The following is a 27,380-nucleotide window of genomic DNA, read 5'->3' as shown; positions in this document are numbered from 1 at the left end:
GAGCCCGGAAAGTGATACTGAAGGACTTCTGCATCCTATGACTTGTTTCAGCAGTCCTATGGCCATTCTTCTTCCTAAATTTCCAACGTCCAGATGAAACTTTAGGGAGAAGTTATCCGGGTGTTAAGACTGAAGTGCCATGAGTACATAGATGACACTTTTTACTTGCTAGCCTTAGGGAGGCTGCAGAACTCTTAAACAGAATAGAGCTTGGAAATTATTGACAAACAGCGACTCAGTCTAGATAAATGTGGAGGTACTCTGGATGCAGAAATCTGTTGATCTGAATAAAGAGATGGGACTGTTGCTGTACAGGGTCACTTTTCCCTCAAGAGCAAGATGTTCAACATAAAGAGTTCTGCTGTCCTCAGGACTTACCAGTGAAGGTGCAGTTAATGTCTGCCGCTGTCTCAGGTTTGGCTGATTTGCCACATAATTCTTTTCTGGAGAAAGCAGGCCTTATTCCCTTTTTATCTCCAGATTAAACTACTACCTTTGAAAATTATTCAGAAATTTTGAATGGTCCAGAATACTGCCATTTAGTTTCTTGCGGGGTCGTGTAAAAAGAACATGTAACTTTGATTCATACTGTCTGAACTGCTTTGCCATTGTGCTCCCAGTCTGGATTCCTACCCTGTTTCCCGGAAAATAAGACCTAAGCTGAAAATAAGCCCTAGTATGATTTTTCAGGATGCTCGCAATGTAAGCCCTACCCCAAAAATAAACCCCAGTTAAGTGAAACCCCGGCCTCCACCATTGTGCAGCAACCAGAAGAAGATGACATGACTGTAAAATAAACATCCCCTGAAAATAAGCCCTAATGCATTTTTGGAGCAAAAATTAATATAAGACCCTGTCTTATTTTTGAGGAAACACGGTAGTTATTGCCATCAAAGTCTTAAACGGCTTGGAACCATGTTGGTTCCAGTTCTATGTCTATGTTGTTGTTAATAGTGACTAAGTCGTGTCCAGCTCTTCATGACCCCATGGACCAGAGCACTCCAGACCCTCCTGTCTTCCACTGCCTCCCGGAGTTTGGTCAAATTCATGTTGGTAGCTTCGATGATACTGTCCACATCTATAGAAGGCCCTAATCATGTCCTTGTCAGAAGAGTCCGTCAGCTGGCAGGCACAAGACGTGGGGCCTTCTCAGTGGTGGCCCAATCCTTTTGGAACTCCCTTGTGTGGCAGGTGTACCTCACTTCCTTCTTGTTTTTACGTGAGGTTTAAAGCCCTGGTTGTTTTTCTCCACCTTTAGCTAATTGATTGACATTTCCCTGTATTTTTATGATTTTAATCTGCTACTGTTATTTTATCTTGACTTTTTGACAGTTGTTTTATGCTGAGACTATGACTCTCTGTTTTTAATTCTATTTTATTTTTAAAGGCTTATAAGCCATTTTGTGAGTGCTGATTTAACCCACAAAGGCAACGCAGCAGTAATTAAATATGAGTTGTAATAGCTAATATTGTTCCAGCTGTTATGGTGTGTTATGTTATCTGCTTGAACATATATTGTTCAAGGACAAACAAATGTTTTTAATATTTTTCCAATTTGTTGCAGCAAGTGAATCTTGCAATCATTGATTACGTTGTAATCACCTATGGATATGCTATTGCTCTTCTTGGCATAGGACAGCCTGCGGTAAGACTTCACCCCATTTCATATTTGATAGTCTATTCAGATGTTAGTCCAGGTAGGAGATTCTTATGGCTCAGATAGTTCCTACTGTAGGTGATGATAACTTTTTGCCTGCTAAGCCGTAGAATGCAGAGTCTCCATGCTTGATTTCAGCTTTTTGTTCTATTTAATCTGTAACAGTTTTAAAAACCATGAAGTTGAAATTCCACAGCCCACATGCTAATATATTGTACTGTCTGTCTTTTTCATGTTTTTTGATGTGAGCAATTATTCCAACTGCAAATTTATTTCTGTTGCTATACACAGTGGAAGAGAAGCAGTGATTTTTCTAAGTTTCTTTGTCTGCAGGCTCTTGGAGTCCTGAGACTATAGTGTTGGTTATTTCAAAATAATTTACCCTATTGATCATTACGCATGGGAATGATGTAATTGTAGTCCAGCCTGGAAGCAACAATTTATACGTATTCCACAACCCTGTTCATGCTTGGGGGGGGGGGGAATGCCCTGATCCTTCAACAAATACAAAATGCTGATATTTTGCATTTCTAATTTATAAATTTATTTTTAATTAATAATGTTAAACAATTATGAAGAAATTGTTCCAGGAATCTGCAGGGGACTATTGTGACTAGTTTGTATCTATATGTTTAGTAAAGAAGGTAATGAGAATGAGAAGCCTATAGCATGGTAGCAATTTAAACCATGTTATTGTCATAGATTATGCCCAGTGTGATACCTAGCGACAGGCTAGGACTCAGAAGGCCTGTGTTAAATTCTCACTCAACCATGGAAAATCACTGGGGATGTAGAACTGGTAAAGCCACTCCTTAAATATATCATTTACGTTGAAAACCCTGTTAGAGTCTCTATAATTGAGTTCCAAGTTGATGGCACATAATGACAACTATTATGAAAGAAATACAAGCTGAATCAGAACTATATAAGGCGGTGTGTGAAAAATTGTCTCCAGTCTATGGCCTCCTTCAAATGTGCCAGGGCCTCCCAAGTGGCCATATGGCCCCCTGCTCTAGACCAGTAATGGCGAACCTATGGCACGCGTGCCACAGCTGGCACTCATGGCCCTCTCTGTGGGCATGCGTGCCTTAAGGCTAGGGGCTAACCTAGTCTCGTGGCAGCACCAACCCCGACTCGGTTTCTCCCCCACTGCTGGATCCTCTGCATTCCATTGTGTGTGTGAGTTGCATAAGTCCCCACCTTTCCCTTTCAGCCATGGCCCTTTTTCTCTTGGCTCATTTCCCACCTCAGCTGCTTGCTTCCCTCTGACGAATTGGGAGAGTGAGGAAACAACAGCCACTGTTTTGTTTATGCATGAGCAACTAAGGGCAGAAAGGATCCAAGAAGGACCAAGCTGGGTGAGCAGAGCCCGGGAGGTGGAAAACAGCAACAGATTTCTAGCAACTGAAAGCCCCTGGCCAGCCACACCTGAGACAAGCTGAAATCTTCGTGATACACCCACTACATTAGCTTCACAACCAGGAGGGGAGTACACATTCCAGGCTTCAGCTAGAGACTCGGGATCTAGCCTGGCTAGTGAGCCGTTTCAGGAGGTCACCTTACTCTGATTTGAGGGGCCCTTTCTTTGCTCTATGCACCCCTTCCCGTTTTCCTCCATGGCAGACATGAGACGGAGTAGTTCCAGAAGAGCTTGAGGCATCATGTCTCCAGTTCCGAGGAGAATTCTAACTTCTCCGAAGAACAAGCATTTGTAACCATCCTTCTCCCTGGAGAGAGGAAAGAGGCAGAGAGAAGCAGGGAGGGGTTGCCAGTTCTTCATCCTCCTCTGTGATCGATCCCTCTGTCTGACCAGAAAAGGGGAGCACCCTACTACAGAGTAAAGAAGGAAGGAGAGGCGGGGGGGAGGCACAAGTTCTGAAGCCCACCCTCTTCAATCCCAGGTTGCCTCTGACTTATGGTGATCCTATGAATGAGTGATCTCCAAAATGACCTGTCCTCAACTGCCTTACTCAGCTCTTGTAGACTCAAGCCTGTGTTTTTCTTTAGGGAGTTGGTCTATTTCATATCTGGTCTTTCTCTTTCCCTGCTGCCTTCCACCTTTCCGAGCATTAATGTCTTTTCCAGAGAATCCTGTCTTTTCAAGATGTGCCCAAGTAGGAGAACCTCACTTTCATCATTTTTGCCTAAAAGATAGTGATAGTGCCTCAGTGTTCAGATTTTATTGCACTGTTGGCACTTTGAAATAAATAAGTTGTTTTTGTATTGTAGTTTGGGCACTTTGGCTCAAAAAGGTTTGCCATCACTGCTCTAGACCATGTCCAGTTGTCATACAAGAAGAGCTGAACAAGGAGTTTGTGCATGCAACAGAACAGCTCTCATCATTAAAACTACTGTTTTTGCCACACTGTATTTTAACAAGCTGTTTTTGAACTTAAGCAGCAGCTTGTCTCTTGAACAGGAGCAGCTGGGTCAAAAGTAGGGGGGGGATCTAATAGCTGCCCTCCTCCCCCATCTTTGAGGTCTCTCGCACGTGCTGCAATTCCTTCATTTATGCATCAGTCATTGTGAACATATATTTATTAGAGATGGGGGTATTCATAGATGAATAAAAATATCTCCCCGCAGGTGGACATAGTTGTTCAGCTGCTGCCACGCACAGTGGTGATTCATTTTGTACTGTGCTCCACAATGGATTAGCCACTGTGCAACCTGGCAGAGTGGATTAGCCACTGTGCAACCTGGCACAGCGGCTTGTCATCCTGCCTCCAGCCAGGAATGGCTAATTCATTACGGAGCACAGCACAATAGGAAGACACCACTGTGCCTGCGGCAGCAGCCGAACAGTGAGTGGACGGTCCAGCTCCATGGGGCCGGACCCTCGTTATTTCCACCTGCAGGGAGATAATTCGTATTCGTCTACAAATACCCCCATCTCTAATATTTATCCTAAACAGTTTACCTTTTGATGGGGTGTGTGTGCATGTTGTGCATTTATTTGTAGTGATTTTCAAATGTTTTGCTTCCCCCCACCCACCCAAAGGAACTAACCAAAGCCAAAAACTATTTTAATAATATAATTGAGCAGTATCAGGAAGTGAGATTTGATTGCTTAGCACACTATGGAATTGGAAAAGTATATCTGAGACAGAATTGGTGAGTAAGATATTTCCTCTGAGAACAATTTTCATTTCTTCAGCCAGTAAATTTTCTTTAAGAAATTGATCTCTTAAATATTCTGTTTAAACATTCACTTTGTGTTTGCTGAATTTCTGTGGTGTCTCATATTTATTGTGACAGCATGGGGGGGGGAGTTTTGGCAGGCCAGTGTGAAATAGGTTTGAAGGAAGATACAGTGGTGCCTCGCTTAGCGATTGCCTCATTTAACGATGTATTTGCTTAGCGAAGAGGTTTTTGGAGCGATTTTGCGCTCCGTTTAGCGATGTTCCCTATGGGGAAATTTCGCATAGCGATGTTTGGGATCTTGCCTTGCTGAGCGATGACAGTTTAGGTCAAACCTACAGTTCAATGCATTCCAATGGGGGGGGGAATTCACCAAAAATTAACGAAGAGTCAGAACAAAGCCAAATTAAGTTTGCAAAGGTTTTACAAGGTGCACTAACGATCCCAAGCATTTAAAACAGTTTTTGAACATTTTAAGACACTTTAAAAATAGCGAAAACGGACCTGTCAAAACCATTGAAATGCATTGAATAGGCTTCAATGCATTCCAATGGGGGAAACATTGTTTCGCTTAGCGATGTTTCCTATGGCGATTTTCGCTTAAGGACGGTAATCCGTTCGCATTGGAACAGATTATCCAGTTTTCAATGCATTCCTATGGGAAATAGTGTTTCGCTTAGCGATGTTTTCCCATAGTGATGTTTTTTTGGGAAACAACATCGTTAAGCAAGGCACCACTGTAAACCATTTTCATGTGTCTGAACTCACAGGATGAAATGCAAAAAGCTCATTTCTCTGGTTGATTGTCCATCATCGCTTTACGCTAGGGTGTTTATTTTTGTTATTTTGTAAATTCACATATGTATAATTGGGATTAAACAATAAGATGCTCAGTAAGAAATTTAGAAATATATCAGCGGCCTCTACTTAATCTGGAAGGAGATTGGCTAGCTAATGTAATTTCTGCTGACTTGAAGCTGATTCACATATTGTACTCTTAATGGTGGAACATTTGGTACAAAGCTGCCTTCTGTATGTATTAGCTCTTGCAAGAAGAGTTGCGTTCATGGCATACGATTCAAGCAGCAGGGGATGTTATTTTCCCTTACTTTAACCCACTTTCCTATCCCATTAGTGCATTCAGCTTACTGCACTGGATCTTTCTGTCTCCTACTTGTTTTTAGTAGGTACATTTTGTGCATATGAATGAGTGTGCTCTTATCCTTCTGTGGACCTGTAGCAGCTGCCTGGCATAGTCTGCCCACTAGACCCCAAGGGATACTATCTACCACCAACAGTGAAATAGGAAGGAGGATATGCTGATGAAACAGGATGAAAAAATGAGAGCAGTAGTAGTTGGAAGTTCTTGTTGTTAGTGCACAGTGTAGAGTGAGAAGGGAGTAAATAGACTCTGGTAACTCCTTGCTTTGAAAGGAAGCCTAGACTAGACTTTATTTTCTTCCTGCCAGAAGGTCATGCTTTCACTTTTCCTGTTGTCTTTTGTGAGGATGGTGGGGAAAGTTGGATGACATATTTTTGTTTTGTATTTCAAAATATAAAATGCAGTAGGGACATTTGAAGAAACAGAATGCAAAATGTGACTTCAATTTTCTGTACATTGTAGGTTTTCAGATGCTCTGGATCACTTCATGAAGTCAAAAATCATGGTCAGTCATAAGATTGTGCCTGGTGTGTTGACATGGCCTACAACCTCAATTGTTATTGAAGAGACAAGGACGGAGAAGTTACAAGTAAGAAAGAATGCAGTCCTGCAATTAATAATTTTTAAAAAGATCATAGGTCCCCTTTGATGGCATCTGACCATAATAAACATTTGCTTCATCATGACTCTATCAAGGACAAAATCAGAAAAGTGGAAGATGTTGCATTCTTGGTCATTGAAGGCATCTGTGTGCAGATATCTAGAAAACTGTAAACAGTGTCTCCAAATTTCTGTACGCTTCTGTGCTTTTTTTAACAGACAGAAAACTGTTAGAACAGACATTGCCCTGATGAATCTGTTCTGTTTTGCCATTGGGTTTTCCTTCCTGGAGAAGCAGAAGTGACATACTCTTGTAAACAGCTTGGCCCTGTAGGGGATGGGATGAGAATAGGAATTCTTAATGTTTTCAGAAAATCAAAGACATGTCAATTTAATTCAAACTTTAGCTCTAAGCCTATTGCTAACTCTCAATTCATCGAAATTTCATCAGCCAGAACGTACCCAAAACTCAAGAGGTCCCCCCCCCCTTTAAGTCTAGTACTTGTTCTTTCTAATTAGAAAGTGGAGGGGAACTTCATTAAAAGCCCAGTGAAGAAGTAACCATATCTAATGCCGACTTTTCTTGTTTACAGATTATACTGGAAGATTGTATTGAACAATGCAAGTTTCCTCCAAATCCAGATGCAGTTTGTCGTTACCAACAGTGTCAAGCACCAAAAATCAATATATATTTTAATGACCCAGATTTCAAGGTAAGTATTCATGGATGTTGAATAGTGTTAGAAAACATGGTTTAAAAGATACATACAGAATTTATTCATAAAACCTTGTGCAAAACATGCTTGAATATTACAGTGTTGTCAAAGTGTTCAAAATTGTGGTCTTCCAAATTTCAGGGTTTTATAAGAATTGCCTGCTGTGAACAGTGTATAGTGGAGTTTCATGTGAGTTGTTGGAAGAAGCTGAAAGCAATAAGATACAGTGATAAAAATGACAAGGTAATGCCCAATGGCTAGAGCCTCATTTCTGTATAACGGTTGCACTGAATGACATTTCACAGCCTTGTAGTGAAGAGTGTGAAAGAATGAAACACCTTTGAGTAGTGTGTTGCTGGGACTGTGTTGCACTATGTTATCTTACATGATTTATTTGTCCTTATTGCCCCAAAACTGGGACTGAGAGTGCTTCATAAAAAGAGATATCTGGGATTACTTTTGAATGTCTTTTTTCTTACTGTGCTAGCACCACAGAGCCACTTTGGGTCCCTTGTTGGGAGAAATGTGGCATATAAATAAAACTAATAGTAATTCTGATTCACACAGGCCACATCTACTCAAAGACTGTGACAGGGATCCAAACTACAAGCATAGTTTTCATCTAGTATTGGAAGAGCAATTCAAGGAATGTAACAGGAAGCCAAACTACCAATATTCATTTGACTTCAGGGGAGCAATTTGTTGTTCTTTCCTGACCTGGTGGCTGCAAGATTTGTATATTCAGTCTGAAATTAATGAATATTGGCTATCCTAAATTTACTTGCTCAAGTTGGTTGTTCTAAAAATGTGTATTTCCCCTAGCACTTTGATATTGAAATTTAAAGTCAACAAGTCTTTGCATTTAAACGATTGATTGCACTGAGTAATCACAAGTAGTTATCTGTGACTGTTGAAGTAATACCTTTAAAATTCTGCACTTCATAATTGAGTAAACAAATAAATACTTAATTCATTTCTCAGTTTCTACATTCTATCAGACTCTAGAGGAGATGCTGGCTGTGTTGGGATTCCTGTTAAGCCTTTAAGAAACTATGCTTTAAATTAACAGTTTATTGTTTTTCACTTTGTGTCAGTAAACAAAATAAAATGGCATGATTTTGTATTTTATCTGAACCAGGTATTACAGTTATATAAATCTATGCTAGCCAGTTTTCCTAAAGCAACTTTAAGGATTGGCTTACAAATCCTGACTGGTTTGTTAAATCCAGGTTGATGGATTATCATGAAATTCCAGCATGACCACTGCCTACTTTTTTTTGTTCTTCAGTCATTTCTAAAGATATTCTAGTAGACAACTGTTCCCAATGTATTTCTGTCCACGTTATTATTAGCTTAAAATAAGTTCAGCATGATTGCTGGTTTTTATGAGAAAGATAAAGACGTTTTTAGTTTCCAGCCCAGAAATGAAAAGGGAAAAAGATTGTTATATTGAGCTTAATAAAGTAAAACTAATGGACTGGAGTTAGTTGAAAATATATGCCATTGATATCAATGGAAATGAAAGCCACAGTCATATGTACATTTACTTCAGAGTAAGTCCAGCTGAACTTGATTAGACTTACATCTAGGTTGACATATATAAGACTGACTTATCAGTTGTCCCACTAATTTCAGTTGGACCTAAGTTCTGTTAACTTAATCTGAAACCAATCTAGTTATTATATATCACTGATGCAGTTTAGATTATAGCTGTAGTAAACACAATAATAAAAACTTTAAAGGAAAATAATTTATTTTTAAATGGCCTTTATTTCATTTTGATTTAGCGTTTGTTTTTAATGCGGTAATTTATCTAATGACATTTTAACACTGGTTCTTTTTTTAGCTGTTATCTGTATTCAAATACCTATTGTAGGCTGCCTTAGGTCCTGCAAGGGAAAGCATTCAAAAGATAATATGTACGTGTTGTATCACCATTTATATAATGCTTAAATTCAGTTTTTTAAAATAATAAATAAATGTGTTCTGCAGTTTGTGCAGTGTACTCCTTCCCCCAGGCTAATTTTCTTTTGATATCTGCAGGATATTCTTCAAGAATTGTGTTTCACTCCAGATTGTAAAGGTCTTATTTCTAAAATTGTTGTCTTCCACTCTTCTGGTTTAGTGAAATGTGAGGTAAGCATTTCACATTGATAATTTTCAGCTAGATGCTGTTATTTAAGATTTTTCCATTTGTTTTTCTGATTAAGTATCTCCTGAGCAGAAAACCCTGCCAGTCAAGTAATTGGGTATCATACCATTTGTGCAAGCATTGTCATTGTGCAAGTGGGGGATTTGTTTTCCTCATTGAGATCACTACTTGCATGTGTCCACCATCCTGTGCTACTATGATGAAGGGACTTTCTGTGTAGTGGAAGCCCAATGGAATGCCAGCCTTTGAGTGAGAAATCCTTCTGGTGTATCTATGCATTTAAATGTTGTTAATCTTCTTAAAAGAGGCAGTTTGTATTCATATGGAACCGTAATGTCTGTTTCATAGTATAAAACAAAACAGAAAATTTGCAGTACATAGTCACTGCCAGTGCCAACTTGCATCTGTCAACCCACAATTAAATCTCATTAAATTCAGTAGAATGCACTCCCATGTCCTGTTTTGTTTCTTCTGAAAATAAACAGATTTCAATTGTACACATAAGGTTGTGCTCACATTTCAGGCATAGACTAGCATTCTGTTTGATTTACAGTGTGCAAAATGGTGATCACACAGGTAGGTTTCTCCATTTTGGTTGTGTATACAGTGTACATGGTCATGTAATAGTTGCATGATCGATCATGCAATTAATACTCAGGTAAGTTGGTTACATTGTTTTGTACAGTTACTGTTCCACGCACAGTAGATCAAACAAGATACTGCCAATAGTTTAAAGCTTTTTGAAGTGCAGTTATTGCGAATGTAGTATCAGTCAAAGTAAGCAGTGAAAGAGTAAGGAAAGTTGCACCCTCCTACTCCCAGTTTCTTTCTGGTAAATTCTTTCTCTCAGAATCGCAATTAAATTTTGGTGCCAGTATAAGTTTTAAGCAGACATTAAGATAGAGGCGGCATCAATTTCGAAGAGCTAAGCAGTTGATGGGAGGGAATTCAAGACCTTGAATCTTGACATTTTAACAACAATTAGGAGAGCCTCAAAAGTTTAATCTGCATCAACCTCTGGCACTGAATCCTAGAGCAGCTTTTCCTTGGGAGAAGGGAGTTAATAAAACAGGCTGCTGCTGCTGAAAATTCTGTTTTGTAATCCCGCAGAGCAAATTGGCAAGAGGAGTTTCTCAGAAAATTTTTGAAATATATTAGCATATGATAATGAGGGGGGGGCGGAACACTCTAGCTTTAAGCATAGATTCAGAAAGGGAGAAACACATCCTCTTTGTAGATTAAATGATAAAGCTTTTCTGTGTTTTGTTGTTAAATTGGAGATATTTTCTGTATGTTCTGATAGAGTATCAATTCTAGTGTGCAATGGCACAACTTTGTCTCACATTTTATAATACAGTACTGAACAAATGCTATTAAATAAAGTACATATTTGAAGCTACTGCTTTCCTTTTCCCCTTTCTAGTTTGAGCATAAAATAAAAACAAAGAATCTTCCAAAGCCTATTGTTAAACAAAAATGTTCAAGGTAAGTTTTCTAATTCCTGGTAGTAGAATTATAGTATACAAAAATGTTCTCACTCTGCAATTTTCTAGAATGGAAGGCTTGTGGGTGCTGTTCATAAAGTGACCTGGCTTTGTTCTCCTGAATATATGCCATTCAGGTTTCAGTGACATGTGCAAAGGAAACGGAACCACTGTCTCTCCCATTTGAAGTAATAGCAAAGCAGTACCTCTTCCCAACATTATGTTGATGGATAAATAACATTTTTAAGGTTTAATGAGAATTTTGTTTGGCTGTTTATGTATGCCTTCCAGCATAATGCAATTGATATACATCTCATTGCCAAATTGCTGCAAGTTAAGAAGCTGTGTAGCCATTTGTGGTTTCATGCTGAGTTGCATGATTTAGCAGGCAAGAGCAACTAACAATGCTAAATTCTAGCAGCAGTTCAACAGTAAGATTTATGCCACCTGCACTTCGCCACTATAAAAACTCAATAGGATTTTGGCCTATGTATGTCTTTCACAAAGGATTCTCAGTGTGGTATAGTGGATAGAATGACAGACTAAAACTCACTGGGGAAGTAGAACTGGTAAAACCACTCTTTAAATAACTCACTTACCTTGGAAGGCCTATTAGGGTCACTGTAATTCTGACTTGATTGCACAGAACACAGATATCTTTCACTTAAGAATTGGTCTCCTAGCTAGAACTCCTGGATAAATCAGTGGTTTAGGTAGAGGCTGGGAGTTCAATTGCCCAGTGTACTTCCTTGGCCGAGGCTGGACTTGATAATACATAGGGTTCCTTCCAGCTTTGAAGTTCTAATGACAATGATGATTATAAATTAAAATCAGTATAAATTAATGTTTTTGTATAACTTATAGCTCTTTAAATGATTTCCAAATACTGCAAGCTAATCTCATAAAAGCAAGCAAAAATTCTGTTGAATATAGTCAAAGCAATTCTTTATAAGAATAACATAATCATGCTTGCTTCATGTGGAGTATGTATTGTAAAGTTTGACGTTAATACTTACGATGATCCCATTTCTTAATCTATTTAAAATTTTGTACATCTCATCGCATGATCAATTGATAGTGTAAAAGGTCAAATATATGGTCCAGTATCCATCAATACCATGTTAATGAGGTCTGTAGTGTGAGTGCAAGCCTAGCTCCAGACTGTGCAAGAGGAGAAATCTAGCACTCTCCACTTGCTGCACGGTCTTAAGGCAGTGTCTGTTTCTTTTTCTTGATAACAAATGCATATTAACAATGAAAGTTGTGCAAAGAACTGGTGCAGATTGTCTTGTTTAGTAGCCCATTGTGATACATGTACTACTATTTGTGCAATTGAGAAATCAAACAGAACTCTGCCTTGGTCTCTAAACAGCATGTTTCTTTGCACACTAGAAGTTCAGGTCCTTTGGTATCCATTAATGAAAAACTGAAGTTTTTTTTTAATATACTTGACAACCAAATTGGATGGCCCTCTGGTTGAACGTTGCAGGGGTACATCACATTGTCACTGAATTAAATCTTCATGATGGATCAGTACGTGTATCCTTTATCTTTTAAGTTCAAGTGGGATGATGTATAACCTGCTGCACTTATTTGAACATTTCTCGGAAAGATTCATTGCTGGCTGTTTGAATCAGTTTCAGGAAACTGGAAAGAAAACAAGAAAGAAAATTAAAGAGATTTATGAAGCAAGATGAAGTTAAGTTAGCAGAAGGAGAAACATATTACAGAGAATACTGTCCAGCAAAAGATGATATTCATAAAGGTATGTTAATATGAACATTTATGAATGTCCTTGAATTTCTTTGTATGCATTTTACTGTGTTTATAGATCCTGACTGTCACTGTATTTGCTCTATCTTAGGAAGAGTTCAAAATTGTTTTCCCTCAGATCCAGTTTTGCAGCTTATAGTACAGCATGCTTCAAACATATTAACAGGTGTACGTGATGCTTTCAAACTTCTTAATGAACTCCTTTCATGGTGGGTTCTGAGTGAAGAGGACTGTGCACTGTTTTCTTCAAGTTCTGGATCATCAACTGAAGTAATGGACCGGATCATAAACTTCTTAATTGTTAAAAATGACAGAGTAAAGACAAGAATTTTTATTCATGTTTTAAGTGAGTTTGAAGAAGTGGATCCTAAACTACATGACTGGGTGAATCTTCTCAACAATAAAGGTAATACTGTGCTTTCTATGGCTGTACGATTAACTAAATTGAATAGTTTAGTTCCATTGCAGGGTGCTAACTCTTATCATTTGCTCATACCCATAGTTTCTCAACAGTGAGCATCAGAGAACTCTGTAGCTCCCCAAAATGTTCATTTTGCAGAGCTGCAGCCTATAGCTGTAGTTTTTTGTTCCTCCCTGTCAGTTATTTCTCTAAGACTCCTCCTTCAAAAGTTTTGTGATCCTACCAATCCTTGAATGGGTTTGTATATGATATGAGCAAATTGTGACTGGGTGCCTTTATGCATTGCATTTCTTCAGTATTGGAACTTAAGATTGTTTAGTGGTTTCTTACTGAAACACTGAGCAAATCGAGGTGGGCTTTTCAGCAAGACTGCTGGGCCAGATCCTTTCAGATCTTACTTTGCCATAGCTTATTTGTCACAGGGCATCTGAAAAAATATGGGATAGAAGCCTTGTTTAAATGAAAGTCTGCTAAATTCTAATGATTGGTTTTAAATCTTTACATGTCTGTCATCTTATGTTTTCTGTTCTTCTTGATTTAAGCCTATTTGATTTGAAGGAAGGCCTCTACTGTTCTGAGCAGGCTGGGGAGGGGAGCTTGTAATAGAACTGCCAGACATTCACCCTAGAGCAGCGGTCCCCAACCTTTTTGGGACCGCGGACTGGCTGAGCCTCTGAGGATGGCGGGACACTTCTGTCCCCGCGAAGCAGTGGGGGAGCGCCTGCCCACTCACCAGCGCTGGTGTGAGCACTCCCCCACCCCTTCATGCATGCGTAGGAGCACCTGCATGCCCATCCCTTTGCTTGGGAGCATGCGTGAAGGGGTTGGAGAGTGCTCGCTCTGGCACGGACGTCCGTGCACAAAGGAGCTGTGGGGACGGGAGTGTGTGCAAGGGGGGCAGGAGGTCTGTCTCAGCAGCCCGGTCTGGCTCAGGCCACAGACCAGGGGTTGATGACCTCCACCGTAGAGAAGATAATTGTCCATTTTGTTCCCCTCTGGTGGAACATACTTTGGGGTGCAGGGGAACAATCCACCCAGGTCTACAGGATGGAGTGAACTCTCCAGTCCTCTGGAAGTTGCTCACCCCGCTTTGGTTGTTTTGTTGAAAAGTATTATGATTATTATATTCCATAACTTTATTGGAAATATACCAAAAGGAAGTTACAAATGTGGATATGTCTGCGTGCTCCTTGACAGGTTGAATGTTATATGTGTTTATCCTATAGGTGAAAATCATTTTTAGGTGACTTATTTCTTCTTCCAGGTTTAAAAGCAACAAATGTATTTTTTACTGAATATGGAATTAACTTGATACCAGTTGACTTCAATTTAATAACAGTTCTCTGGAATGAGAAGTACGGTATTAAATTAGGCAAAATGTTCACCTGCACATCAGAAGATATGTTTGAAATACTAAATTACCTTTATGAGCTATCAGCAATGGAAGTTCGTTGTTTGCTATGGCTAATAGAAGAGAACAGAGAGAATTTCCCATTTTTCCATCAATATTTAGATGACTATTTTGATAACTGGGGTAAGTATAATAGGGTGAAAAAAGGCTTTTACTTTCAGGCTAAATCACCATACACTAATATGTATGCATGTTTGTCAGCTATTTAAAAACTTTTCTAACACAGATCTCCCAAAATAAATTCCCAAGAGAGAGAGAAAAAGCTTTGTTAATACCTCTGTCTGAAGAAATGTCCTAATTAAATGGCAGAGTATTTTTAACTATCTGAGCAATAGGGTTTTTAATTGTATAGAATAATTTAAAGTGTGTGTGTATATACTATGAGAGAATTAGTTTTTAAAATAAAGTCAAAAGACTTTAAAGTAGCTTAGGAACAATTTCTGTTTTTTTTATCTTAACATTTTCTTACAATTTATTTTTAAAATAGATCATCCTTTTACTATAATAAAGAAGGAGGAAACTGAAGCTACTTCAGTAAGTTTTGGTTTGGATTTTGTCTGGGTTGTTTTTTGTTTGCTTGATTTTTGTTGTTGATCTCTGTTGAAGCTGAAACATGAATAGACTGCAATAAGAGGGAAATGAAGCTATGTGATCTATCTGTTCAAAGTTCTAGTTCCGGTAATTGTTTCATTAGACCACTTAAAAATTACAACAGTTTGAGCTTTCTTAAGAACTTAAATACTAGTCTTGTTTTTAAGTTTTTAGTGAGCCAGTAAAGGCATTATCCAAACTAAAATTTAAGTAAGAGTCCTTTTGAACAGTCTTTAGAGAAATGGACAATAATCCTTCCCTGTTCATCAGACATTCAAATCCTGTCACTATAGCAACATACATTTATTACACAGTTATATATAGAGTTCATACATGAACTCAGTAACAGTAAATTTCAAAGCTAAGTGCATGTTGTAATTATCCTTTTTTCCATGATTTATACCTAAGCAATACTTAGAATGTACAAAGGAGGTTCATGATTTTTCTTACTATGATTACATTGTTTCAGATATGCATTGTTACACTACTAGATGCATATTGGGATGGTTTGTATTTCCCTGTAAGACAGTTTCACCCTGCTAAATTCTGACTTATCACCACTCAGCTAGTGAATCCTACATGATTGCCAGGGATGTGCCATATATTCTCTCTCTCTCTCTCTTCTCCTCTCCCCCTCGCCTTCTCTCCTGTTTACCACATTAGCACTGGCTTTTGTTGAAATTGTTCTGTACAGCCACATATTTTTCCACATATTTTCTGTTATTAAGAACAGAAATAAGCAAACAGATGCAGACTTTATTTCTTTGCTGTTTAAGGTGCCAAATGGGAATAGAACAAGTGCAAGTAAAATGAAGCTGCATTCTAAAATATATCTTTTACCCCAGGAGTTGGTGGCAGTAATTGATGCTAATTTAATTTCTTTTTCCCATCTAGAATAATGCTATCAGAGTTAAGAACAGAATCAGAAAAAAGACAAAGAAATCAAAGGTATGTTTTTATTTTTATAATGAGTCCACATGGTTAAACTTAACAGTGGTAACAAAAGTAATAAACATCTGTCAGAGTTTGTAAGTAATATGCTGACATCAACAGTCTTACTCGCAGTGCTGCTTAAAATTCACCAATAAGGGGCCACCATAGCTGGTTCAGCACCATAAGTATTATTATGAGAGAATGCTGGTTTGGGTCATTTTAATTACTTTTAGACATTTCTTTAAATGGGGTTGGCAAGCTAGATAGCTTTTGGCTTTGGAGGTTAAATAATCCCCTTCTCCTCCCCCAAGAATTTAAGGAATAGTATTGCAGATTTTTTTTAATGTTCAATGTTTTGTATTAGCAAGTTGTATGCAACAGAAATATTCATATTTCTTATTGTTTGTAAAATTAGGAGAACAGCACCCATAAGCTGAAATCCTAGTGTTTAGCATAGTCAGTCACAGCTAGAGTAGACACATTGAATCAGTGGGTATTTTGTGAGTCATCTTTTAAGTTCACTGATTCAGTGGGCCTATTCTAATTGCAGCTTCACTGTAGGCATTCTTCAGTCTTGAGAGACTATGGTAACATGCTCTGAGTCTTGCAACAGTGTCTAGTGTGGCTGAGAAGGCCAATTGGAGAGTGACCATCCCTTCCACACTGGGGACAAATACAATCTGTCCCCTGCCCAGCTCCCTGATTTTGCTGGTTTTGGGACTGCCTCTTTGCCTCGACTAGCTGAACAAGTGTCTCTTCAAATTGGGCAGTAAAAAATAGGATTTCAGCCATAATGCTATTAGAAGAATAACTGATGGGTCCATATTTTTAAGCTTTGAAACTCACGTGCTCTTACCTCTTGAGTTTTATTCTTCCTCATTTTTTTCAGCTTGTTTGTTAACATTGACTTTTTATTATAAGTTTATGTGATGTAGGTTGCACTTTTTAAAATTGAAAAGGCAGTTATAATGGTAATCTTGAACTGAGTAGTTTTCCCTTCTGTATTCCTTCACTTTGAAGACTAAATCATTTTGTCTTTTTCTGAGGATATTTATTCTGGTTTCATATAATTACTTTGTCACAGCTCGTGTATTACAGGGCATCTGAAAAAATATGGGCGTGTAGACTTACTTAAATGTGAGTCTACTGAATTGATTGGTTTTAAATATTTATTTGCATATCTGTCATTAGATAATACATCTCATGTTTTCTGTTTTTCTTGATTTAAGCCTATTTTAGTTGTGTCTGGTGGCATTAGTACAAGAGCTTGCGAAGAAGACAATATATTTTCAGAAGAAACTACTCCGTAAGTTCTAGCATGAACATGTGCAGGCAGTCTAACTCAAATAAATCCTCTTAGTCATTTGGTGTGTGTGTGTGCAAAAGATGGTGACGTTCTGTTGAGACATTTGAAATGTACACTGCCATTTCAGATACACTGGAACAAAGAGGACATTATTTTTGTGTTTTGTCCTCTCCTGCAGTCCTTTGTAGCCTCATGCCATGTGCTCAGGAGGACCTGGGATGTTTTTGGAACAAGATACGAGGTGGCAGAGCAGTAAGAGAAAAAGCTGCTGCCTCATTCTGCTGATTAAAAACTTCTACTGATTCAAACAGTTTTCCATCCCCAGAGAGACATAAGTAGTTTGGGTCACAATTAGATTTTAGATTCTTTAAATAAAAATGTAAAATGCTAATTCGTTAGTGGATGTGAAAGTAACATTTAGTTTCAAGCTGTTGGAAATATTGTAATTGTTCACTGAAACTATTCCCATTTTTTTCTGTATTTTAGGAGGCATAAGTTGTGGGGTGTGTGAAATACCTCAAAGTTGTTCCTTCTGCAGAATAAACCCATGTTGCATAATTTATTCCTACCGAAAGATGGCGATGTTACCAAAGCGTGATTTTCTGTAATTAAGTACTTCCTCTTCTGTCCTATGACTTCTCCAGCTGCTGTGTAATCTCTTTCATTGTGTGGAAGGAAGAAGCCATGTATTACCAGGAGGGATTTTTCCTCCTTCCATCCCTCAGTTCCCATAGCTTCCATGAGATTAAAGGTATTACATAGGAGTTAGAAAACCTGAGGGACAGAAGTAGGAATACTTTAGTTAGTGAGAATTGCCCTTAGTGCTGACATCATCACCCTTCTGTGAGCAGTTATTAAGGAACAGCATTTCAGCCACTGAATTTCCCCTTCAACTATAGAATGAGTGGATTTGGCTGCTAAACAGAGAAGTGCAACATGTATGTGATGTGAGTAGCATTTCTTGGGACAGTTTAATTTTAGCAGCTTTTGCAACATAGTTCCTTTTTTCACAGGAGGCTGGTGTATTTGGGCAGTAACCAGTAACTTTTGAAATTGTGTATTGTTTTGATCTCTTACAGCTATTTTTCTCAAATCTTGGAAGAACATGATCCTTTGGAAATTGATTATCCATTCTTAGTTGAAGAATATGAACACTTTCCTGCAGATACTTGTGAGATCCCTATGGAAGAAATGTTGGAATCTCTACATTTTGTTACATCAGGTGATTTTATTGGCTCAATTAAACATGCAGTGGTCACAGAAGATGAAAATGAAAAAGATAACTCAGCTTGCCTAGACAGTCAAGAAAACAGTTCTGAAAGCAAACCCCGTTTAAACCCGGCTGCAAAGGAATTCAAGCCCACCTCTTATATTTATGAACCTTACGTGCCAGTGTCTTCTGATACAGTTCCCAGCAATGTTGAAGAAAGTATGACTACCAACCATTTCTCTCTTAGTCCTTTTGTTTCCACATACTCTCTTTCAAGTCAGACAAGTGACACAATAGTAACATCATTCACTGTGCCAAAAGTACCTTTGCCTTCAGTGACACCTGAAAACAATTCAGTATTTCTGAATACAGTTTCTTCCGAGTATCAGGATGAGAGGACGCTTCCGATGATTCCTGAAATACCACTTGTACCAGATATCTCAGAGCAATCTAATTATAAATGCACAAGTTATAATGTTTCTCTTCATACTGATCATACTGACCAAGTAGTCTTGGGCAACACAGGCAATCTTGTGGCAAGTGATGAAATGAAGGTGTTCCAGAGCCTTCAAGATATACCAGTGAATTTTGATAACCAACCTTCTGAAAATATTCTTGAACTAGTTGAAAATCATACTAAGGAAACTGGATGTGGTTCTGATATTGAAATAAAAACTGAAAATAAGTTGGTAGGAAGAAGCAATCCCCGTTCCAGGATGATTGCTGTTCAGGTAAGGAAAAATGCATTTATGGACATTAAACTCCTCAGGGAGCTGAAAGTCTTTTTGTTTTTCTGGTGAGTGTGTAGGGGTGTGTGGTATTGTACAGTATCGCAGAGTGTGTGCGTGTGTGTGTGTGAGAGAGGGGGGTATTGTATAGCATCGCAGAGGTTTTAGTTGGCTTTGACACTTCCCTTTGGCTCCTCCTCCTAGCAGAACCAGTGTAGCGTTCACCCTTTGTTATGTATAAGTCATGTATTATTCATGTCTGTGCTAATGTGGTTGAGAGGCGGAGCTGAGAGGTTAAAAGGCGAACCCTGAGAGGACTCAGTCACAGTGAGTGAGTTAGAGTCAGAGTCAGAAGAGATAGAGATACAGTTAGAGACTGGTTAAGATAGATAGGGAAGGAGGAAAGTATATGGCAAAAGAATAGTACAGTATGTACATCTGAAGAACTGTGATTAATAAATTGGTTTCACTTTAATAAATAAGTTTTGTTTGCATTCACAATACAAGTGTCTGATCAAACATCATTTATTTGTGGATTGAGGTAATCCACTGGTGGCAGTGAAAGGAAAACATGACTGGAGCCTTTGTGGGGGCACAAAACGTAGGTGCCTCAAGAAGGTGAACGTCACAACCAGCTAAAGAAGCCCAGAGTGCATGGCTTGTGCAACATGACATCCATACCTGGAACTCTGGGTCGTTGCTCTTATAACAAGTCCGAGTCCTAATCCAAGAACAAAGAAATTTATTTCACTGTGACATGTGAGCTAGATCAGTGTGCAAGCAGTATGTAGGAAGCTGTGCTGGTTGATACAGGGTTGCATTTTCTCAGATCTCTTGGCTGGCTCATTTTTTTTAGATGCTGTCAGGTTCATTCCAATAAACAGAGAATTTGTTTCTTGTATTAGACTTCAGTAAGAACTTGTCTCTCAGTTATTACTTGTAGATCCAAGTTCTTTGGGTAGAATTAAGTACTGCTTACATGTTTCTTTTGTGCAGTTATATTTTGTCATACAGGTGAAGATATATTGTGCATAGTGTATTGTGAAGATGTTACACATGATTATTTAGGCAGGTGTAAAATGATACAACCTTTTGGCAGTCATCAGGGTGAATTTGATTTAAATCAGATTGATTTGAATCACAATTTAAATTTTTTAAAAAATCAGGATTTTTTATGATTTAAATTTTTAAAATGAAATTTTAATTTAAATTATGTTTTAAATTGTCACTTAAATCAAATCAAATAGATTTTTTAAAAAGTCATTGATGTTTTTCCACCTTGGCATTCATTAATTCTCAAAGAGTCACCATAAATCAAAAACAGTTTAGTAGTCCAAAACAACAATAGTATTACACCAGATGCACCTTCTTTGACAGGCTATTGTGAGCTGCAGTGTGTGGAGTGAAAACTGAAAAGTAACAGTAACACGTGACAATAAGCTCTTGTTCCTGTCTGCATTATATTTTGTAAAGTGGCTCAGAGGCAGACCACTTTCATTGAAATTCAATAATGTTTTAGGATTAGAATGTAAGAAGAAGAAAAAGTTGCACTTAGAATTAAATTTGTGTGTTCCATTTGTTATTTGGCAAGGTTGGGCTCCTGTTGCTGAAGAACCAAGTGTAACTCAAGAAACTGTTTTCTGTATAATAGGAATGGACAACCAGTGATGCCCAACCTACTTTCAAAACCCCTGCAAACTGTTGGTTGAGATGTGTGGAAGGAAAGAGAAAGGAGGTAGCAGAGAGTGGCTGTGATTTTACTTATTCCCATCAGATGTCCTCTGGGGGAATGTGACCCTTGCGAGTGGCCAGGATAAACTAGAGGAAAACCTACCCTCTGCTGTTTTGCTCTAGGGCTATAAAAAAAGACCTACCGTATTTTTTGCTCCGTAAGACGCACTTCCCCCCCAAAAAAAGTGGGGGGGGAAGTCTGTGCGTCTTATGGAGCGAAGGTGGCGATTTTACCCCCACTGGCCCTGTGGGGGGGAGCGTTGCAAGGGTCCGAGAGAGACTTCCAGGACCCTTGCAACACTCCCCCACCCCACCCCTATGGGGCCAGCATGGGTGAAATTGCCACCTTCTGGGACTCTTGAGGCTTCCCAAGCCTCAAAAGAGTCCCAGAAGGTGGTGATTTCACCCCCTCTGACCCCTGGGGGTCAGGGTGAGTCTAAATGGTCCTGGAATACACCCTAGGACCCTTTGGAGGCTCACCCTGCTCCCCTATCAGGCCAGAGGGGGCAAAATTGCCACCTTCGGGGACTCTTCTGAAGCTTCCCAAGCCTCAACAGAGTCCCTGAAGGTGGCGATTTTGCCCTCTCTGACCCCCGGGGGAGCAGGGTGAGTCTCTAAAGGGTCCTGGAACACAACCTAGGACCCTTTGGAGGCTCACCCTGCCCCCCCATGGGGCCAGAGGGGGCAAAATCGCCACCTTCTGGAACTCTTTTGAGGCTTGGGAAGCTTCAGAAGAGTCCCTGAAGGTGGCGATTTTGCTCCCTCTGGCCCCCCCGGGGGGGGAGCCTCCCAAGGGTCTGAGTCTGCCTTCCAGGACCATTGGGAGGCTCCCCCCACACCACCCACGGGCCCGGAGGGGGCAAAATTGCCACCTTCTGAGACTCTTTTGAGGCTTGGGAAGCTCCAGAAGAGTCCCTGAAGATGGCGATTTTGCCCCCTCTGGCCCCATGGGGGGGCAGGGGGAGCCTCCAAAGGGTCCTGGAACACACCCTAATTTTTCCCTGTTTTCTTCTCCCAAAAATCTGGTGCATCTTATGGAGAGGTGTGTCTTATGGAGCGAAAAATACGGTAGTCTCTATTGCCCATGCACAGCTCTGATGGAGCTCTGAGCAAGTGTGCAAGCACATGTAGCTTAGAGGGAATGTTGCTCTATAGTCATTATAGGCATTTCTCTTAAGGATCTCTTAGCATTTTTGCTTTTGTTCAAGGAACGTGAAATTCTAGCTCGCGTTAACTAATTCTTATCTTTTTACCATGGCTACTGCTGTTTGTAGTTGTGGGTCTTTTTTTTTTTACACCAGATTCCCAATCAACCAAAAATTACAAATCAGCCCTGTTTATGAGATTCTCTCAGTACAGAAAACAGCACAATTATGTACATATTTAAAAGTAGTAACAGTAGCCAGGCAGAAGAACCAACAACTTAGGGTACTATTCAGACTACATGGCTGCCTTTCTCCTTCCCCCAAACTTAATGGAACTAATCTTTTTCTAGGATATAGACTCTATTCTTACTCAGGTGCTACTTCTAGGGAAGTGTATAAGGTTACATCTAGTACTTCCTACATCATATAAAGCTGTGCTCCTTAATAGGACTTTCCCCCAGCCAGTATCTTGCCTCACTCTTGTGTTCTCTAGGGGGATTTTGGGAGCTGTAGTCCTAAAAAAGTAATGTTTCCAACTACTGACTCTTTTATACTACATGGTTCTTGTTCGTCTTCTTTGATTCTGAACACTACCTTATCAGTGTGGCTCTGAATATATTCTGTAACAGAGCTCAGAGATGGTAAAAACACTGGCCATCAAAGGGTAGGATATAACTGACCTCTCTCTTTGCATTCTAGGCGAATCAAGAATTAACAGACAAGGGAGTTAATACATTGCCTCTTCATCCATATGAAACTCAGCCGGTAAGTGAACAGATGGATGTTCCAAGCTGGCTTAGTGAAGATGAGAGAGTAAAAACATATAAAGCAATAAAAGCTGTTTTAACAGTTAAGAACATGTTTCTGCTCCAAAATTTTGTTTATGAACTTTCAAGGTGCCCAGGCTAATACCAGTATCATCCCTTTAAAAATAGTAGAAACATACTATTTTAATCTGTTTTCTAATTTCCATTATTAATTTTGAGTTGGAAATTCATAGTTAAAAACTATAATTTCTGGGGCATGGAGATCTGAGCTTGTCTACAGTGTTGTACTTAGTTAAGTGATTATTACATAGTTGTGGTCTCTCAGCAGGAAAAAATATCCAACTTTTTCGATAGCTGTCTTGAAAATCAGTATTCCCTTAATATGGTACTTGAAAGATCAAATATTTAAAAAAAATAACTTCATAGACGAGAACGTGTTTAGTTATTTATCAAGAGCAGCAGGTCTAGAGTCCTGTATCAGTGATTCTCATTTCTTGTAGTTACATACTATGTAATGTAAGCATTATAGCATTACAAACATTATGCTTTTTCAGGGAGATATGTTACGTATGGAAAAAGAACACCAGGTGCTACAAGAACAACTTAAAGAAGCAAGTGAAAAATATGAACAACTTAAATGTCGAAGTTCTAAGGAAACCAGCGATTTAGAAGAAAAGTTGTTACTTCTTGTTGAAGGAAACAAGGTAATACTCCTAAATGCACTAAAGTGTACAAAAACTCACAAAATTAAAGTTGTGTTAGATTTGAAGGATACCTTCTGCTGACATTGGCATTTTTCTCCTATCTACAGCATTATATGAGAGAACTGATGCTTAATCTTCAGGTGATAACCTGCTTCTGCCATATTGTCCACAAGCACAAGAATTTTCATGAAATCAGTATATTGTAGCATTATGTGGAGATGTAAGACATTATAGCCTGAAAGCTGGTGGGGCTATAACTGTTGAGAATGAGAACACACATTTGAGTCCCACTCCAAGAACTCGTGTGCAGATATCCCTCAGAGTCTTGTGCATTCAGTGCAGAAGTCTGAAGAAGCCCTTGTGTACTTGGTTGAACATGCTTGCAGAGCTGTCTTATCAGGGTCTTATCACAGAAATGTTGTGATCACATTGAGGTAATTGTGGCCCTTGTAAAGAACATAAAAAGATCTGATTGACATTTTATGAAATGTTGGGAGCAAGACTAACATATATATATATCATACATACATGCATACATACGTACATACGTACGTACGTACAGATATATGTGTGTATGTATATATGTATGTATATGTGTGTGTGTGTGTGTGTGTGTGTGTGTATGTATGTATGTATGTATGTATGTATGTATGTATGTATGTATGTATGTATGTATGTATGTATGTATGTATGTATGTACGGGAGGCAGTGGAAGATAGGAGGGCCTGGCGTGCTGTGGTCCATGGAGTCATGAAGAGTCGGACACGACTAAACGACTAAACAACGATGCGTGCGTACGTACGTATGTGCGTACGTACGTACGTGCGTACGTATGTGCGTACGTACGTACGTACGTACGTACATACATACATACATACATACATACATACATACATACATACATACATACATACATGTTAGTCTTGCTCCCAACATTTCATCACCCAAATGTCAAGCAGAACTTTATATGTGCTCACGTTTTTTGATCCAGTCTCTACTTTTTGGATCCAGAGTCTCATCAGGAAGCACGAAGCACACTTATAGCATTCCCTCTCCATTATAGGATAGGTTCTGGTTGAAATGGAATGACTGTACAAGTGTTCACTATGGCATTAAGGAAACAAATCAGATAAGAAGCCTCCTTTCTGTGTTTTTATTTTTCATTGGCTTTTGACTACATTTACTCCTTTTTAATCATTATTGAAAACAAAATTAGAAATATGTCTTAAAATAATTCTGAAATATTTATTTTGTAATTTCGTCCTCACAGTACTCAAATATCTTTAAAAAATACTCTGTCTCTCTCTGTCTCTGCTTTATAGCTTAGTAAGAGAGAACTAGATTGGTTTCATCAAAATGTAGAAATGGAAATTAAAAAATGGCAACAGGAGAAAAAAGAACATCAAGAAGAATTAAAAGCAAGAAGAAATAAAGTAAAGAAGTTAACAGAAACTAATGAAATGTAAGTTTATTCTTAAATTGAAAATATAATGGATTGGGAGATAGACAGAGTGGGAATGTAAGTCTGCTCATTCTTATGGGTTTCAACTTGTATCTGAACAGATGTTTCAAACTGTCAGCCATCCCCCTTAGTGCAATTGATGATTTTATTTTTTTGTGTGATACCTATTCCTGCTACCAAATCCAAGTGTTGATATAAAGAACCATAAAGATCTGTATTCCTTTTTGCAGTTCCACGGATGAGCAGCCTTCAGTAAACATGCACCCAAGTTTAGACAGATTTGTTTTCCTAAAAACAAAATCTGAACTGTCTACCTGCTCCTTAGTTATTTATTACTGAAATGCTTTAACCCCACGTTTGATGTAGGGGGACAGGAAAACAAGCTGTTGAGATTCACTATCTTATATAGGATTATTAGGATGGCTAACTTGTAGCCTTAGCAATATCATTCAACTGTTGCTCTCATCAGTCCCAATGAGCACAGGTAGTGCTGATAGATGGTGGCAGTTGGAACTTGACCACCTCTGGGAACTCAGTTGCCTAGCCCTAAGCTTAAATGAGTAGTTTTGTGAAGCTCCTGCTTTCTTCAACTTCCTGTGCCTATACTCTTTCTAGTAATGGCTGATATTGATCCATGACTGCCTATTAATCTGGTCTTATGGCTTGTTTCTTATCTAGCTCCCACTGGGATCTGATCTGATTAATTGGTTATTAATCTGTCTGAGTGAGCACCCGTCGCTTGTCCCAGCTCCCACCCACCTAGCGGTTCGAAAGCATGCAAATGCAAGTAGATCAATAGGGACCATTTCGGTGGGAAGGTAACAGCGTTCCGTGTCTAAGTTGCACTGGCCATGTGACCACGGAAGATTGTCTTCAGACAAAATGCTGGCTCTCTGGCTTGGAAACGGGGATGAGCACTGCCCCCTAGAGTCGAACACGACTGGACAAAAATTGTCAAGGGGAACCTTTACCTTTACCTTTAATCTATCTGAATTCATTACAATGGATTGCAGAGGCAGATTCCAGTTGTCATGTAATAAAATGATTTGTCCATCAGTCTAAATATTCTCTCTCCCCTTTTTAAAAAATAAAACTCCTGACTTGTCTTGATCTAGACCTATATCCATTCTCTTTGGATTGAGTTCTGGTCTGTTAGGTCTTTTGCTGAATTATTTGGTTCTTGTAACACCTCTTGATGCAAAGAACTTATGTTTAAAAAATCAGAGCTTTGGGAGAAATGGCTGGTTGAGTTTTGAGTTTTATTGTTAATTGACATTGATTAGAAATGTGTATTTTCTGGCATTAGTCTTCATTTTCTAAAATATCTCTGTATAACAAAACAGATATGTGAGAAATATTGATGAAAAGGACAAGCAGTACAAACTATATTTGGATGAATTCCTTGAGAGCAGGTGAGCTTACACTTTCTTTATTAAGTAGTCTTCAGCTGGACATTACAAGCTCTCACAGTTCCTATTGGGGTCTGGGCAATTTATAACTCCCCTTGAGTGCTCAGGATTTATTCAAGAAAGGCATAGTGAGAAGATCCTGAACCATACTGTTTTCCTGTTAAATTTTAAAAGGGATGGTGGCCAACTTGTCAAGCAGATTCGTCAAGCAGGTTTGATAAGTCCTAATCAAACTTCATAATCTCTTACCTCTTGCATGTACAAGTAGTTAACGTTATGCTGAATTGTTTTTGATGTGTAACTGAGTTCTGAAGGACATTCAGGAACATGTATCAATCTATGTTAATAGTCTTTGAAATTACCCTGCAGCAATAAGTTTGAAAATGAAAAAGTTAAAATGGAGACACTTACACAGAAGAGCCATGATGACCATGAGGAATGTGTTAAGCGAGCAGTTGCAGCAGAGGTAAAATATACTTTGGTAGACCTTCCCTACATCTCACAATCTTCCCATTTTTCATTACCGCCATAGCCTTCAATCATCCTTTCTCCAAATTTCATATGTGAAGTAATACTATGTTCTAATCAGGAATATGGGGTTTGCTAATACTCTGTGTGTCAGAATATCCCATATGACAAGATTTCCATGCTCCTTGTCTTTATTTTGCCTCATTTTAAAAATTGATAAAATATTGGGCCTTTATTTATTTATTTTATTTATTTTTATTTATTTATTTTATTTATTTAAAATTATAAAATTATCTCCAAGTATTTTGGACTAAATTGATGTCTTGGTCTCACCTAGGATAAATCCAATGAATCAGTGGGACTTGCATAAGAGTGAACTTAACAAGTCTTGTTGATTTAATGGATCTAC

At 38.8% G+C, this 27,380-nt stretch overlaps 2 protein-coding genes across 2 annotated transcripts in view; one reads left to right on the top strand and one right to left on the bottom strand.

Moving 5' to 3' along the window:
- The window catches only part of TTC3 (tetratricopeptide repeat domain 3), a 71,412-nt gene that overhangs the window by 32,465 nt on the left and 11,567 nt on the right, over positions 1–27,380 (top strand). The window contains exons 19-37 of the mRNA XM_072994125.2: positions 1,565–1,645; positions 4,659–4,771; positions 6,423–6,549; positions 7,154–7,273; positions 7,418–7,519; positions 9,320–9,412; positions 10,852–10,913; positions 12,550–12,677; positions 12,777–13,091; positions 14,371–14,640; positions 15,005–15,051; positions 16,003–16,056; positions 17,271–17,347; positions 18,427–19,288; positions 22,861–22,926; positions 23,483–23,632; positions 24,955–25,094; positions 26,438–26,506; positions 26,873–26,969. Coding sequence (XP_072850226.2) covers positions 1,565–1,645; positions 4,659–4,771; positions 6,423–6,549; positions 7,154–7,273; positions 7,418–7,519; positions 9,320–9,412; positions 10,852–10,913; positions 12,550–12,677; positions 12,777–13,091; positions 14,371–14,640; positions 15,005–15,051; positions 16,003–16,056; positions 17,271–17,347; positions 18,427–19,288; positions 22,861–22,926; positions 23,483–23,632; positions 24,955–25,094; positions 26,438–26,506; positions 26,873–26,969 — 2,973 coding nt within the window. The remainder of the gene's footprint in view (positions 1–1,564; positions 1,646–4,658; positions 4,772–6,422; positions 6,550–7,153; positions 7,274–7,417; positions 7,520–9,319; positions 9,413–10,851; positions 10,914–12,549; positions 12,678–12,776; positions 13,092–14,370; positions 14,641–15,004; positions 15,052–16,002; positions 16,057–17,270; positions 17,348–18,426; positions 19,289–22,860; positions 22,927–23,482; positions 23,633–24,954; positions 25,095–26,437; positions 26,507–26,872; positions 26,970–27,380) is intronic.
- Positions 9,469–27,380, bottom strand: part of VPS26C (VPS26 endosomal protein sorting factor C) — a 52,334-nt gene continuing 34,422 nt past the window's right edge. Inside the window, exon 8 of the mRNA XM_072994127.2 lies at positions 9,469–12,559. Coding sequence (XP_072850228.1) covers positions 12,552–12,559 — 8 coding nt within the window. The 3' untranslated portion in view covers positions 9,469–12,551. The remainder of the gene's footprint in view (positions 12,560–27,380) is intronic.

This window comes from Pogona vitticeps, chromosome 3, assembly GCF_051106095.1.
Source record: "Pogona vitticeps strain Pit_001003342236 chromosome 3, PviZW2.1, whole genome shotgun sequence".
NCBI lineage: Eukaryota > Metazoa > Chordata > Lepidosauria > Squamata > Agamidae > Pogona > Pogona vitticeps.
This window is presented reverse-complemented; position numbering and strand designations above follow the sequence as displayed.